Source organism: Pelodiscus sinensis, chromosome 3, assembly GCF_052426305.1.
Source record: "Pelodiscus sinensis isolate ZL-2025 chromosome 3, ASM5242630v1, whole genome shotgun sequence".
NCBI classification, from domain to species: domain Eukaryota; kingdom Metazoa; phylum Chordata; order Testudines; family Trionychidae; genus Pelodiscus; species Pelodiscus sinensis.
This window is the reverse complement of record NC_143054.1, coordinates 3,333,442-3,349,508: the sequence shown is the minus strand read 5'-3', so window position 1 is coordinate 3,349,508 and position 16,067 is coordinate 3,333,442. Positions and strand designations below refer to the sequence as shown.

The window sequence follows — 16,067 nt, the reverse complement described above, 5'->3', positions numbered from 1 at the left end:
TGGGGTGGGGGGGGGGGATCGGGTTCAAACAGGGCCTGGAGCAAAAGCATCCCAGGCCTGAGGTGGGTGAAGGGCTGCAAAGTCCAAACTGCGCCCGGTTTGGCCCGTCCCTGGCGCAGCGTTTTCCGGAGGCACACGTGCCTGTTTCCTTAGCTGGCGTGTGCTCCGGAGGGATGGGCAGGGTTTGCGGCTCGGCCCCTGGGAACCGCCGGCTCCTACTGCTCTGTGTTCCAGCAGACGGGGGTGTCTATGGAGACTGTCACCTGTGCACGGCCAGGCATTCAAAGGCAGGCGTCCGTCACCTCTGGAGTCTGCCAAAAAGCCCCTGGCAGCGTCCCCCCCGCAAAGGGAACTGGACCATCAGCAAGGCTTGCTGCACAAAGACCATGTGAGCAGCGGCGCATCGGCCCCAGGGGGACTGATCTCAGAGCAAGAGCTCCCGCAAGAACCCTGGTCAATATCCCGGCGGGGCAGCTGATGCCAGGCTAAGTGATACTTCCTGCCCCAAGCCGAGGGCTGGATGGGATGGGATTACCCGCCAGACAGGATGTGGCTCGTCCCTAACGATCTGTGCCGAGCCGAGCGGGAGGCAGGAAGCAAGAAGCCGGGGGGATCGGCAGCCAGTATCGGCTTCCCCCCATCCTCCTCCTCCTCCCCTGTCCCGTTCAGAGCGGGGAACGTCTCAGGCGCACTTTTCCCAGGGCAGAGGGCTTGACAGGCAGGGTGAGGGCGTATGCAGGAGAGGCGCCGGGGGAAAGGGCTGGGCTGGAGACGAGCCAGGGATCTGTTTTCACATCATCCTTCAGGCAAAGGTCAAAATATTTGCAGACACCCAGGGGCTGGGATGAGGCAGGCGCGAGAGCCAGTCCCAGATGAAGGCTCCCAAGCCAGCGGAGCATCCTTTGGCGCACGCGCTGTGGATAATTGGCCGGGTTTTTCTGGAGGCAGGTTTGGTTTATTTTCTCCGCTGCTCCCTGCGTATCCCCCAGAGACATCTTGGATGGTGTAGGGTTTCCCAATGCAGGGAGGGCAAAGCAAAGCCGCCTTGAGACTGATTGGCTCAGGAGATGGGGGGGATGTTCCTGCTAATCATTTTTATCCATATGTGTGGGTTTTTCCCCATCTGTGTGTGTGGGATAAATTTTGTTCGGTGCAACGGTGCATGAGCAGATGCGCACCACCACTAGAAACTCTTGACCGAGCTGTGGATGGCATTTGACTCTCTCCTGAGTGGCCGCACAAGCTCCCGGCTTACGGGGAATACTGGTGGGATGGGGGGGGGGGGGCTTTAGGCTGCCACTGGAAGTGAGTGACAGAAAGATTGGGCTGTGAGGTGAGCGAAGGAGCACAGCCCTGCACAGCTGAGAGCCACTGGCAGCCTCGGCAGAGAAGCCCAGGGCTAAATGGGTGGAGGGTGATTAAAGGCCCGGTCGTGGGTGGCTGCTGGTCAGGGGGATGCCGAGCAGCAGGGCCCCCCGTTAGGAGTGCCACGCCCACGGCGGCCCCTGGACTCTCGCTAAGACGGGCCCCCCGGTGAGTGGCGGGCAGGTTGCCGACTTACCTTGCCCGAACCTGGCCATCCTGTACACTTCCTCGGCGCCGCGGAACCCCAGCATCCGGCACGCCACGTCCCCGTCCTTTTTGTCCCAGCCGTCGTCGCACACCGTGCCCCAGCGCCGGTCGTAGAACACCTCCACCCGCCCCTCGTGAGGCACGGAGCCGTTCACCAGCCGGAGCAGCGCCTCCTCAGCGCCGCCTGTCGGGGGCAGAGATGGGCACAGCACCGGGTGAGCATCAGCAATGGGGCCACCCCTCCCAAGCTCTCCCCTTTCCGGACACCCCCAGAGCAGAGTGACCCCCGACCTTCTGGCTGGGGGGCGAGCCGGCAGCATCCCTGCGGCTTACAGAGCCCAGCGTGCCAGTGAATTGCCCGGCACATCTTCCGCTGCCGGGCCCTCGCCTGCACCCACTGATGTCAACAACCGCGACCTCCGTGGGGCATCCGTGGGGCTCGCTGGAATCGATCGGCAGTGGAATGTCGGCTCCGCACAAGTCAAAGGCAGAACTTCCAACGACTTTAATGGGAGTCGGGTTTCACCTGGAGCAGGACTTTTCCTTTCTCTGCTCCCTTCATTCCCTTTCTCCGGAGCCCTCCTCTCCCACTCCCGTTGGCTCAACTGCGGCCTAGTTGGCAGGGGACAGTCCCAGGACCACAGCAGAGAACTCCACCCAAGGAAAAGACCGTCTTAGGCAGAGCCTCCGCAGGGCTATGATAACCAGTTGAAATAAACACCCCCCCGATCCCATTATCTGGGGTTAGAAATGGATCTGATTTGAATGGCAGAGAAGAGGCTCCGGGCAGCCGGATTCTCTGGGGGACTCACTCATCCACGTTTGATTCCATGGGCCCCGGAAAGTAGGAAACGGAGATTTTTTTTTCTTTTAAATCGCAGCTGGTCCACACTGTTTTCATGTGAATTTTTTTTTCCAATGGGGCTCTATCAAAACGGACACGTCTACAGGAAATGCTGACACCATTGGGGAGGGGGTACTAAAAAAGGTTGTGGTTTTTGTTTGTTTAAAAAAGTCATTTTTCAGCCAAAAACATTTTCAGATCCCAGACATTTTCTGTCAGACCAAACCATTTTGCCCAGCTGACCTCTAGTCAGAACCATGTCCCACCTGGTTTTCCTCTCACACCTTGACCTCAAGAAGGACTGCCCCTTTAAGAAATGCGATTAAAAGGCTTTTTGGGTTGGCCACGGCTGCTGCAATGGAATGCTAAACCCTATGACATAGTTTGGCCACTGGGAGGCACTGTGTGTAATGCTGGCAGAGCAGTAAAAGGATCTGATGATGAACAGCTCCGGTGTGTATAAGCAAGCTCTGCAGTCAGTCCTTATCTCGTACAGGAGCATGGCATGGTGTCAGGAGGAAACTAAGAACCAAAGCAGAAAGAAAACAGCAACACACGTTCACGTGCCACTTTTCAATGCCCCAGAGAACTTCAGCTTTGATAGACCTTCCGATGGACAGACTGGAAACAAGACTTTGCAAGATTTCTCGTTGCAAACAAGTTCCCCACAGAAAATGGAGAGATTCAGGTATCTTCTCTCATTTGTACTCGCTTTCCCACAGCACTCTTCTCTCATTTGTACTCGCTTTCCCACAGCACATCTTTAAATCCTTTTACTAAAGACAGTCACAAAGGCACTCTGAAAGGGTTCTGGCTATAAGAAATGGATTTATGGATGAGCATTTTTCACCAGAGAATTCAAGAACCAGGATAGGGGGTGGGAATGTTGAATATTTCATAAGAGCTCTGTATACCTTGGCTGAAAACTGTTTGTAGGAATGCAAAACATTAAAATATCAGAGACAGGCTGGCTGCTGGGTTCACAGATAGAAACCTTTCACAGCAACTACAACTGAAGACAGGGTTATCCTTAGCCACAGCTCTACGGACAGCACAGCAGTCAGGATCCGTTAGTCGAACAAAAGTCAGGAGCAACTTGAAAAACTTGGAAGTAGCTTAGAAGTTTGAAACAGAGTTTTAAAAGTCCTTGTGGTAAAACTCCCAAGGCGAGGACACAGAGCTCCCAGGTTGAGGGAGACAAACTCCACCTGACATGAAGAAGGTTTGAAAAAAGTCACATCCCAAGCGATGATGCACATCCAGAGAGAAGCGCATGGTGTGATACATGCACAAAATGTGGATATTCTGTAGTTGCTTGCTGCACCAAAGCAGCCAAGGAGTTGATTCAAACTGAGTCAAGTTCTTCTTCACACAGGGCACAGTCAACCTGTGGAACTCCTTGCCAGAGGATGTGGTGAAGAGCAGGACTTTAAAAGGCTCCAGAAAGAACTAGACAGATTCATGGAGGTTAGGTCCATCAATACTTATTAGCCACAATGGGTAGGAACGGTGTCCCTGGCCTCTGTTTGTCAGAGGCTGGAAATGATTGACAGGAGAGGGATCATGTGAGGATTTCCTGTTCTGACATTGGCCACTGGCATTGGTCGGAAGCCAGGGCACTGGACTAGATGGACCTTTGGTCTGGCCTGGTGTGGCCGTTCTTATGTTCCTGTTACCGCACTGAATACTAGAGCCATTGTTTCTGGAACCTGTCACCTGTGATGACGGATCCTGCCTACAGACTGAAATTGAACAGTCTTGGCAAGACTCTTGACTTTAAAACCGGCTGGGGTGCTGACGTCACAGTCACCTTAGAAGGGACTTACAATCCCCTTCAGCCCCTCCCACCGAGCCGAAGTCACCAGACACAGCCATGGGCCAGGACGTCAGAGAAACCCTGAAGCTTTGCATTCAGCATTCCTGCGACCAAAACCCCACAAACCCACAGCCTGTTCAGCCACAGCACGGCAGCCAGGAAGGGTCTGGTGGGGAAAGATGGAAGAACTGAATGGAACTTTTCAGTTTAGAAAAGAGGAGACCAAGGGGGAATATGATAGAGGTCTATAAAACCATGAGTGTTGTGGAAAAAGTGAATAAGAAAAAGCTATTCCCACGATATAAGAACTAGGGGTCACCCAATGAAATGAATAGGCAGCAGGTTTAAAACAAACCAAAGGAAGTTTTTCTTTACTCAGTTCACAGTCAACCCGTGGAACTCCTTGCTGGAGGATGTGGTGAAGACTAGGACTTTAAAAGGTTCAAAAAAGAGCTAGACAGATCGGGGCTTTTTTGCGGAAAACAAATTTCAGCTGTCTACACTGGCCCTCTTGCGCAAAAGTTTTTCGGAAAAAGACTTTTGTCTGAACGGGAGCAGCATAGTTTTTCCGGAAAAGCACTGATGATTTTACATGAGATCGTCAGTGCTTTTGCGGAAATTCAAGCGGCCAGTGTAGACAGCTGGCAAGTTTTTCCGCAAAAGCGGCTGATTTTCCGGAAAAACAGGCCAGTCTAGACACAGCCGTTGTGTTCCTTCCCCCTGGGGCATCACGCATTGGCCACTGTGGGCAGACAGGACTCTAGGCCGGTTGGACCTTTGATCTGACCCAGTCTGTCTGCTCTTATGTTCTTATGGAACTGTTGATGATATTGGACTTTTGAGAGGGAACAAACCAGCTTATGACACAATGCTGCGTTGTACCATGTGCCAACACCCTTCCCAACCTTGAAAGAGAGGAGTTGCAGGTTTATGCAAATACAGAGGGCCTCATGACCTGGTGGTAGTAGACTATTTATCCAGGCATGCAGGAACAGTGTACTTGAACAATATAACATATCGCCATGGTATTGGGAGAATGACGCACACTTCTGCCCACTGGGGTAGTCCAGAACAACGTCTGCTGGACAGCTGACCCACTCGTCCTTGGAGCCAAATTTCAGTCACCCCCCAGCAAACGGAGAGACTGAGACAGCTGGACAGACAGCCAAGAAAAATCCCACAGTGGGAAGATCCATTCCTGCTCTTCTGAGTCACGGCTTGACGCCGCTCGCGGCGACTGGATACCGTCCAACACAAATCCTGATGGGCTGGCGATTCCACATTTCTGTTCCGACTTCGGAAAAAATTCTCTCTCCAGAGTGGTCTGCGGTGCAAAGAGTCACCAGGTCAGAGAACAAGGCTACCAGAGAGAACACTTTTACAACCTGCGTCACTCAGAGGGCTGGAGATGGTGTTCCTAGGACCAGGGAACCATGTGCGTGCCCCGCGGGATGGAGAAAAAGGATGGGCCAATCCCAGCGGGCCTAACACCAAAGGATCTGGCTCCCGGATCATGTGTCATGGAGGCCAAGGGTGGAGAGTTCGTCAGAAACCAGCAACCTCTCCCGTTCGTTCCTCCGGAAGAACAAGCAACAACACAAACTCCACCGATGGTGGAGATGGACGGCAGGGACGACTCCTGGATCCCAAAGGGACCACAGTCCGTTGTGGCAACGAATGGACAGCCATGGGCTCATGTGGCTGCATGGGGGGACACGAGAGCCGTTTTCAGGTATCTAAAAGGGTGTCATAAGAGGAGGGAGAAAACTTGTTCATCTTGGCCTCTGGGGATAGAACAAGAAGCAATGGGCTTAAACTGCAGCAAGGGAGGTTTAGGTTGGACATTAGGAAAAAGTTCCTAACTGTCAGGATAGTCAAACTCTGGAATAAATTGCTCAGGGAGGTTGTGGAATCCCCATCTCTGGAGATATTTAAGAGCAGGTTAGATAAATGTCTATAGGGATGGTCTAGACAGTATTTGGTCCTGCCATGAGGCAGGGGACTGGACTCGATGGCCTCTCGAGGTCCCTTCCAGTCCTAGTATTCTATGATTCTATGATTCTATGTTCGGTTTGGGCAATTAGCAAAACAGGACGGTGCAGAGACATTTAACTGACCGGTCTTTACCGGGCTTCAAAGGCGCCGTGAGCGTGTAAATCCCTTACTTGAGCGAGCCTCCTCCTTGCCTGGCAGAGCATTAAAGGGTCTTATGATGAACACAGCTGGGGTGTATACGCTAACTCTCTGGCTAGTCATCACCTGTCACGCTCAAGGAGATCGGTGCTTCCCGGGGAAACCAGCGGGCGTCAGACATCTTGAAACCATTCGCGCTTCAGCTCTGAGGACACCCGGCGAGCTCGTGGTTCTGGGAGCACCGGCTGTACGGCCTCGGATCCTCTTGCGAAGCAGCTCTCAGCCCAAAAAGAGGATCGTTTCTCGCTGCATCTCCTCTGTGGCTCACAGGCTTGTGCCTTTCGCTCGGGGCATCTCTTCGCTCCCGGGCCACCGTCACACGCCACAGATGGGGCAGCTGGGTTTCAACCCACAGCCCAGCTGGAGGGGTTTGGCATGCCCAGTGGCTGGGTCTGGCCACAGACAGGCCGGGCCCCCAAATGCCGGGAGGCGCCTGCTCGAATTGTCAAACAGAAGAGGAGCGGGAAGCACGTTGCCGACCTTTGCGGTTGCAAAAGTGGCGCGTGTCACCGGCCCGAGTAGGAGCCCGAGTGTGGCCGTGGGACTTGCATCGGCAGGGGGGACGGCTTAGCCCTGGCTACGAGGTGCCCCTGTGCCTCCACTTCGGCTACAGGAGCTGCTCTGCCGGTGGTCCTTGGAATGGCTCGGCGGGAGCTGCCATGAGTACGTGAGCAGGGGAGTCACCGGTGGGACAGACACAGCTCGAGTCGGCGGAGAGCCTGAAGCAACGGCTCCTAGAGGAGGGGACCTGCCCCGTGAACCTCAGTGGGGCGCAGGCCCCCAAACGCCAGAGCTCCAGGGCCCTGCACCAACAGTGGACTGGCAGGAGCAGAGGGTGGTCTGCCCGGCTCAGCCCGTCAGCAGAAACACGCCAGCAGCTGGGGCCACCCCGGCTTCTCAGTGGGGCTGGGGCAGGCAAGCAGCTTGGCTGGTCCCCAGAGGAGCCTGCTAGAGCCACAGGGCCCTGGCGTTGCAAGCCCAGGGCTCCCGAGAGCCATGGTCTGGCCTTAAGTGGGTTCTGCGCCTCCCAGGGGAGCAGGCTGGGTTCCATCCTGAATCCCTGACGGCCCCAGAAACACACCCCTGGGGGCAAACAGGGATGGTCAGCGGGGGAGGGGAGCACCAGACATGGCCACTGCTACGCCCCTTCCCCACCCCATAGCAGTGCAGGAATGAGCTCTCCTACCACTGCGTGAGGTGCCAGGCGGGTGTCTCTCTGGTGGCTGGCTCCTCTCTCCCATGGGGAGGGGGCTATTACCAGCGTTCCCTCTAAGCTGAGCACCTGCATGGCTGCGCACTAAACGTTTTAGGTCTGCCCACATCGTTTTCAGAGCCACACAGCAATGCTCACAGCTCCCCTTCCTGCTAGAAGGAGACTGGGGTGAGGCTGCCCTGGCTGGAAGGAGCCTCGTGCGGCTGCCACTTGACTCCAGCTGGAGCCGGAGTCACCCATGGGGACTGGGACCGGGGTACTAAAAATAGCACCACGGCCCCGGCTCCAGCCCCGCAAACTGCTTTCCATGTGGAAGGTAGAAAGTGAGGGAAAGGGCAGGGGGAGAACTAAGACGAAGGGGGGTGGGGAGAGGAAGGGGCTTGTGCTGAGGGGAGGCAGGGCAGGACAGGAGAAGAAAGGGGCAGGCACCAAGGGCCAGGGTGGAGGAGAGACAAATGCCAGGGGGCCAAGAGGAGACAATGAGAAAAAGGATGGGAGAAGGGAAGGGAGGGAAGGTCACTAAAGGGCTGAGGGGAGGGAGAAGGGCAGGAGCCAGGACAGCAGAGGAGGAGGACGGTAGGGGGGTAGCAGGCACCAGGGGAGCAGACGGGGGAAGGGTGGGCGGGAGATCTGGCAGCAGAAGGGGAGGTTTATAACTTGGGTGCCACCTGAACAAGCGCCCGTGGCCTTGATACTGGTGCACAAGCCCCGGCTCCCTCCGCTCGTGGGTGGAACGTCCTAGAGGGACCTGGGATTCGCTGGCACCGGCAGCCCGCGAGGGGGGCGCCCTGCATTGGGTGTACCCTGCGCACCGGCCAGCCCCTGCCGTCCCCTGGAACCCCTCCCCAGTGCATGGGGCTTTGCTGTTTCCCTTCTGCACCAGGCCCAATAAAACCCCGAGAGCCCCCTTCCTTTCGCAGGCCTGTTTTCACGGCCCCAGGGATGCCTCAGCCCCGCCCCAGGAGGGAAACCGTAACGGAGAGAAAGAAACCCGAGTGGCTAGGACAGCAGGGGCCTGGCTCTCGGAAGCCGCCCCCAGAGCGCATCGCCTGCGGGCTAATGGGGCCCGTCTGCCTGGGAAGGAGGAGGACTGAAGAGGCCGTGCCCGCAAGGGGAAGACTTTCTGCGGCCATGCCTTGACTCCTCTGCCATTACGGTGCGCAGCTCACGGCCGGCTCTTGGGTGTGGCACTCCAGGTGGCCAGGGGGCAGCCCCAGCCCAGAGCACCGGACAGCGCGGCCCGAAGCCCAGCAGCCCCGAGGCCTTGCGGGCGGCTGTCCGGTCCGGCCAGCCCCCCAGCCAGGGCAGAACGCTGGGAACACGGGTGGCGGAGGAAGGCAGCGGAAGCTCCGCCCCTTCCGCCCAAAGCCACGCCCTTCTCCTGAGACCGTGCCCCATTCACAACCTTTCTCCTAGGTGCGGGCCCCAGCATCACCTTGGGCCAATTCGGCCCCGCTCCTTCCTGGGAACTCCCCCCCCGTCCCCATCCACCCCCTTCCCTCTGTGCCTCAGTGGCACAGAATAGGCTGACCTCATTCTGCCGGCCTCCAAGGAACCGTGGCCCCTGCTGGCAGGGCAGGCCTCGAAGGGGGCTGTGTGGGCCTCAAAACCCGCAGTGCAGGCACCCGTAGTGCGTCTACACAGCAGGGCTTCACTCGAAAGAAGCGACACAAACTAAGCGACGTCAATTGCGTCTAGGGTTGCCAGATGGTTTAACCAAAAATACTGAACACCCTCCCACCCACAAAAAACCTCTGTTGAGAAAAAAAAGGGGGAGACCAGAGTTGTTGAGAAAAAAAGAAAAAGGACCCCGAGAGTTATAAATAAAAAAAATAAAAATTAAAAAAAAAAAAAACCCCTAGCATGGCCCCTTTAAGAAATGCCTTTGAGGTTTTTTGGCCCTAACAGGCTGCGGGCAGCAGTACCACACCTTGTCTTTCTGTTCCAGGCCTGACAGCTCCCCTGTGGAACCAGGTAAGAACCCAGGATTTTCTCTTCCAACTTCCCTTATTCCTTGCACAATCAGGCTACGTCTACACTGGCATGATTTTCCGGAAATGCTTTTAACGGAAAAGTTTTCCGTTAAAAGCATTTTCGGAAAAGCACGTTTGGATTGGCAGGATGCTTTTCCGCAAAAGATCGTCAGTGTTCTTCCGGAAATTCAAGCGGCCAGTGTAGACAGCTGGCAAGTTTTTCTGCAAAATCACATGATTTTGCGGAAAAACTTGCCAGTCTAGACACAGCCTCAGGGTTCCTGGAGTCGGAGTAAGAACTCCTCCGGCTTGACAGCATTTTGACATTATTTTGAAATAGCTGCCTGCTGCGTCGATGTGGACTAAGCTACCTCAAAAGAACACTAGTCACTTTGAAATAATCTTGCTGTGTAGATGTACCCTCCCATGTTAGGGGGAGAATAAAGAAGCAATTCCTCATGCCTGTACCCATAGCAGTATTTACAACAGAGCATCAACAGGGCCTACAGACCCGCCTTGGGAGAAGCACAGCAGGAATCAAGCCCTGGAGAGCGGCTGCTTACCTATTTCGCCACCTCGGTCTCCCTTCTCTCCTTTCTGGCCTCGATCACCTGGGAAACAAAAGAAAGATCCTATCAGGCAGCGATGGACTGAATGCCTCACAGTGCAAGAAAGCTGGTCAATTTCAGATCTAGTAAAATGCCTCCGGCTCAGAAACCCAACGGCTGTCAAAGCCAAAAGGCATTGGGGAGAGAACATTCAGGACATGATAATTTCTGGAGCCGTTTCCTGTTTGGCAACCAGTGTCAAATGGATAAAGCCTAGTGCTTCATTTCTTTCATCTCACGTGCACTCACACACACAAGTGTATATTTACCGATAACCCACGGAACTCACCGCTGCAGGATATGATGGACGCAAACAGGTCACACAAACTAAAAAGGCTTTGACGGTTGTATGGAGAAGAGCAGCCACAGAGGCTACAAATGCCAGCACATGGTACGAGGAGGTCCTAAACTGATTGCCAGCTAGGACGAGGAAGAGATTTCTCTCCGTGACGCGGCATTGCACAGTTAGATGTCTGACCGGCATCCGCACCTGCCTCTCAAGTACGCCGGCTGGACCACTCTTGAAAGAGGGTCCTCAGTCATAATGCAGCATCTTTCCTCTCCAGGAACTTTTCAGCTACGTGCAAACAGCAGCCCCTGCAGGACCCAACAGTCCTGGGAGGAGCAATTTTGCCCTGCTGGAACACTGAGGCAAACCTAAATGCTTATAAAACATGCTAGGGGCTCCTTAAGGCAAAATGCTGAGAAAGGGTGAAATTCACCTTGATCGGGCCCGCTGGGGACCTGGCCTTCCTTGGACTCCTGCTACTTTCCTCAGTGTGAATTCCATCGTGGGCCGTGGTGCTCACTTGCCACGGGTCTGGGTTTCATGAGCACGTGCTACGGCCCAATGCGTATGCACATCAGCAGGGCCCGGGCACGCCAAAGGAGAACCCCGGGCCTCGTGCTAGGGAAAAGGGGTGGCGCTTACACTGGATCAAAGCTGGTGCAAAGCGGCAGGAGCTCAAAACCTTTCAGGATCTGGCCCAGTCAAGAGCGAGGGGCCCCGCTTAACTTCCTGGGAAGGAGAAAGGCCGGGCTAACCATGCTGAGCTTGCAACCTCTCGCCCTAGCGACCGTCCACACTGGGAATGTAACACTTAGGCTACGTCTACACTGGCATGAATTTCTGAAAGTGCTTTTTAACGGAAAAGTTTTCCGTTAAAAGCATTTTCGGAAAAGCACGTCTAGATTGGTAGGATGCTTTTCCACAAAAGCACTTTTTGCTGAAAAGCGTCCGTGGCCAATCTAGACGCGGTTTTCCGCAAAAAAGCCCCGATCGCCATTTTCGTGATCGGGCCTTTTTTTGCGGAAAACAATACTATGCTGTCTACATTGGCCCTTTCGCGCAAAAGTCTTTTGGAAAAAGACTTTTGCCCGAACGGGAGCAGCATAGTATTTCCGCAAAAGCACTGATGATTTTACAGGAGATCGTCAGTGCTTTTGCGGAAATTCAAGCGGCCAGTGTGGACAGCTGGCAAGTTTTTCCGGAAAAGCGGCTGATTTTGCGGAAAAACTTACCAGGCTAGACACAGCCTTAGTGCCTGCGCCATTAAGAATATCATTTTCACCAGGGAACAGCTGTCAGCATCCTCACCCTGCTACCAGGTGGCTGCTGCCAATGATCGTCTCTGTCCCATGGAGAAGGTGGTAAGGCGCAGCTACGTACGCCCGGGTGGGCCGGTGTGATTTCACCGCCGCAGAAACGCTGGGGAGAAAGAAAGGCAGAGCGAACAGGGAGCACTTCTCCAAGGGGTGGTCAGTATTTAGTTATCGTCTTGGACCTCTCCCGGCCCCAGGGGACCACAAGCAACATGAGTCACCAGAGCGATGCTGCTGCAGAAACAGCAAACCTGATTCTGGGCGGCGTTAACAGGCGTGTGGTGAGCCAGACCCGAGGAGTCGTTCTTCCGCTCTGCTCTGCGCCGATGAGGCCTCAGCTGGAGGATTGTGTCCAGTTCTGGGCCCCACGTTTCAGGAAAGAGGTGGAGAAATTGGAGAAGGGCCAGAGAAGAGCAACAAGAATATGAAAGGTCTAGAGAACATGAGCTCTGAGGGGAGGCTGAAGGAATTGGGCTTGTTTTCTTAAGAAAAGAGCAGACTGAGAGGGGACAGGGTAGCAGTTTTCAAGGACCTAAAAGGGTGTTACGAGGAGGGAGAAAAATTGTTCTCCTTGGCCTCTGAGGACAGGGCTTGAACTGCAGTAAGGGCGGTTTAAGTAGGACATTAGGCAAAACTAAACTAAACTAACTAACTAAAATATCATAGAATCGTAGCTGTATCGTCTAGTTCCTGTGGTGCTGAGCTGTGTGTCGTATCTGTCTGGGGGTTGGGTGCCCTCCTTCAGCAACCATGTCCTCACACTGCCGTTTGACCCCCTTCCCTGTGCCCGTGGGGACGGACAGGCTGCGTCCCCTTCTCTCTGTGCAGCGGGACACCACAGAACGCCTTATCCCTTGTGCTGCTGCTGCTGCTCTTTCTCCAGGCTTGTCCCCGGGGCTCCTCCAGAGGCACGATGGGACGGCTGCCCAGGGTTCTGCCAGCTTGCTCCCATGGTGGGGGTGTGGATCCATAAACACAGATGACGCAGGGCAGCGGGCTGGGGGAAGGGTGCCAGGTCACGCAGCCCATCTGTGCTGTTGCCAGTGGGTCAGAGAAGAGTGTCACAACTCGGCTGACACAACACAGCTGTGGCGAACGGTGGGAGGGAGGCTTGCATGCGGAGCAGCCTGCTGACGCATGGGGCTGCTGGTGCCTGGCAGAGGCGTGGCAGAGGGCAAGGCGGAGCAGGGTCAGACCCCTCTTCCCATGCCTTCTAGGGATGTGACCTTGCGTTGGATCAACTAATCGACTAGTCGGTGGAATTTTCGTGGGCCAGTCGATTAGCCGAGAAGCGGGGGACACTGCGGAGCCGCAGCGGGGCTAGGTCCCGGCCCCAGGAGCTAACCCCGCTGCGGCTCTGTCTTTTAACCGTACTAAGAGCTGGCAGGCTCTTCAGACGTGTAAGAGGCTGGTGTGCAGTGGGGGGGAGGGACAGCTGATTCCCAGCTCGCGCCTGGTCCCTCCCGCTGCGCTTCTGCTTGTTCAGCGTCGTCGGGGCGATGGTGATCCCGCCTCTGGGTGTCGTGTGTGCGCACCTGGAGCAATAGACAAGCATGTTTTCTTGGGGAGGCCGGGTTTTATCCTGCAAGTCAGGACCTTCATCCGTGGGCAGCTGGAAGGAGCAGCCCCCGCCCCGCCCCGCTTCTGGACTGGCCCCGCAGTGCGTAGCTGGGAGGTTCCAGGGCAGCGCGGGGAATAGACGGGACTGTATTAGGGATGTAAGTGACCAGGCGACTATCCCATAAACACACGGGTGGGCTGGGGGCCACTTTGAAAATGTTTGGAGTGGCCCCGGGCTGCATAGGAAGGGGCGGGGCATCAAGCAGAAGAGGCGGGGCCAACATATTTCCGGGTTCCCCACCCCAGACAGGGATTGGTCTGGGGGTGAGGGAGCGCCTTTGCCCCCACCCCACGTTCCCCCAAGGCGCCTGTGCCCCTGGCATGGGAGGAGACTTCCCCCGCTCCCCTGCCCCATGGCCAATCAGCGCCTGGGGGCGGGGGAACACGCGAAACTTCCTCCCGCCTTGCCAGGAGCACACGGCGCTTTGAAGACCACGAGCTGCTCGCAGGGCGGGGGCGGAGCGGAGAAGGCTTCACGCGCTCCCCTCCCCCCCTCTCCGCAAGGCCTAATTGGCCTGGGGGCGGGGAAGCAGCAGGGCCTCCGCGGGCCAGATTGGTGGGCCGGTTTGGTGGGCCGGATTGGTGGGCCGGTTTGGTGGGCCCCGGATTGGTGGGCCGGATTGGTGGGCCCCGGATTGGTGGGCCGGATTGGTGGGCTGGTTTGGTGGGCCCCGGATTGGTGGGCCGGATTGGTGGGCCGGTTTGGTGGGCCGGATTGGTGGGCCGGTTTGGTGGGCCCCGGATTGGTGGGCCGGATTGGTGGGCCGGATTGGTGGGCCCCGGATTGGTGGGCCGGATTGGTGGGCCCCGGATTGGTGGGCCGGTTTGGTGGGCCGGATTGGTGGGCCGGTTTGGTGGGCCCCAGATTGGCGGGCCGGATTGGTGGGCCGGATTGGTGGGCCGGATTGGTGGGCTGGTTTGGTGGGCCCCGGATTGGTGGGCCAGATTGGTGGGCCGGTTTGGTGGGCCGGATTGGTGGGCCGGTTTGGTGGGCCCCGGATTGGTGGGCCGGATTGGTGGGCCGGATTGGTGGGCCCCGGATTGGTGGGCCGGATTGGTGGGCCCCGGATTGGTGGGCCGGATTGGTGGGCTGGTTTGGTGGGCCCCGGATTGGTGGGCCGGATTGGTGGGCCGGTTTGGTGGGCCGGATTGGTGGGCCGGTTTGGTGGGCCCCGGATTGGTGGGCCGGATTGGTGGGCCGGATTGGTGGGCCCCGGATTGGTGGGCCGGATTGGTGGGCCCCGGATTGGTGGGCCGGTTTGGTGGGCCGGATTGGTGGGCCGGTTTGGTGGGCCCCAGATTGGCGGGCCGGATTGGTGGGCCGGATTGGTGGGCCGGATTGGCCCACAGAGGCCCTTTTGCCGACCCCGGATAAGCATAAGCTTATCGGACAGACGCGTAGTTACTCCACTAGTTGCTTCCCCCCTCTTGCTGCATCTATCAGAGGCAGCAAGGGGGCGGGGGACAGGAGCTGGTGCTGGGGGACCTGGCTTGAAAGCTGGTTCCCCCAAGCACCTTCTCCACGGAAGGCAGAAGTATAATGAGGGACCAGGCACGAGCCGGGAGCCAACCACTGCGCCTGTTTTTAAATGCATACGTTGCATCATACACGCTCCAGAAGCGGGGCGGGGCAGGGGCTGTTCCTTCCCGCTGCCCGCGGATGAAGGTCCTGACTTGCAGAAAAAACCCAGCATCCCCAAGATGCACTGAAAACGTGCTTGTCTATTGCTCTAAGTGCGCACACATGACACCCAGGCTGTGTCTACACTGGCCCCCTTTTCCGGAAAAGGGATGCAGATGAGACAAGTCGGAATTGCAAAGGCAGCGGGGATTTAAATTTTCCCCACTTCGTTTGCATGAACATGGCTGCTGCTTTTTTCCGGCTCGGGACTTTGCTGGAAAAAAGCGCCAGTTTAGATGGGGATCTTTTGGAAAATAAAGCCTTTTCCGAAAGGTCCCTTATTCCTGATTTTAAGAGGAATAAGGGACCTTTCAGAAAAGGCTTTATTTTCCGAAAGATCCCGTCTAGACTCGCTCTTTTTGCCGGTAAAGCCCCGAGCCGGAAAAAAGCAGCAGCCATGTTCATGCAAACGAAGCGGGGAAGATTTAAATCCCCGCTGCCTTTGCAATTCCGACTTGTCTCATCTGCATCCCTTTTCCGGAAAAGGGGGCCAGTGTAGACACACCCAAGGTATGTCTACACTGCAGAGTTTTTCCAGAAAAACAGCCGTTTTTGCGAAAAAACCACACATGTCCACACTGCAATTGCATTCGTTCAATGGACCATTGGAAGAACGTAGGGGTTTTGCTGACAGCGGTAAACCTTTCTATGAGGAAGGAGCCTTTCCCCAAAAGAGCTCTTTTGGAAAAAGGCATATGTGGATGGGGAAGAGGGGTTTTTTTTTTTCTTCGAAAGAAGCGGCCTCCAGGAAAAAGCACAGATGCCCTGGTGGTCACTCCTTCCACAGCAGTCAGAACTTAAATGCGAGATAGTGTCCAATGAGTGTGGACATCTCTGGTTGTATCTAGACTACAGGGATTTTTCGAAAAAAGTGGCCTTTTTTCAAAAAATCTTTACCTGCATCTAGACTGCTGCCACGTTCTTTGGGAAGTAAATCGAAAGAAC

The 16,067-nt window shown here is 56.0% G+C and overlaps 1 protein-coding gene across 1 annotated transcript in view; it reads right to left on the bottom strand.

Annotated features, from left to right (window-relative positions):
* SCARA5 (scavenger receptor class A member 5) overlaps positions 1-16,067 on the bottom strand; it is a 120,716-nt gene that overhangs the window by 13,741 nt on the left and 90,908 nt on the right. The window contains exons 7-8 of the mRNA XM_075925959.2: positions 10,175-10,222; positions 1,562-1,756 (exon numbers count right to left, since the gene is read on the bottom strand). Of these exons, the coding sequence (XP_075782074.2) occupies positions 1,562-1,756; positions 10,175-10,222 (243 nt within the window). The remainder of the gene's footprint in view (positions 1-1,561; positions 1,757-10,174; positions 10,223-16,067) is intronic.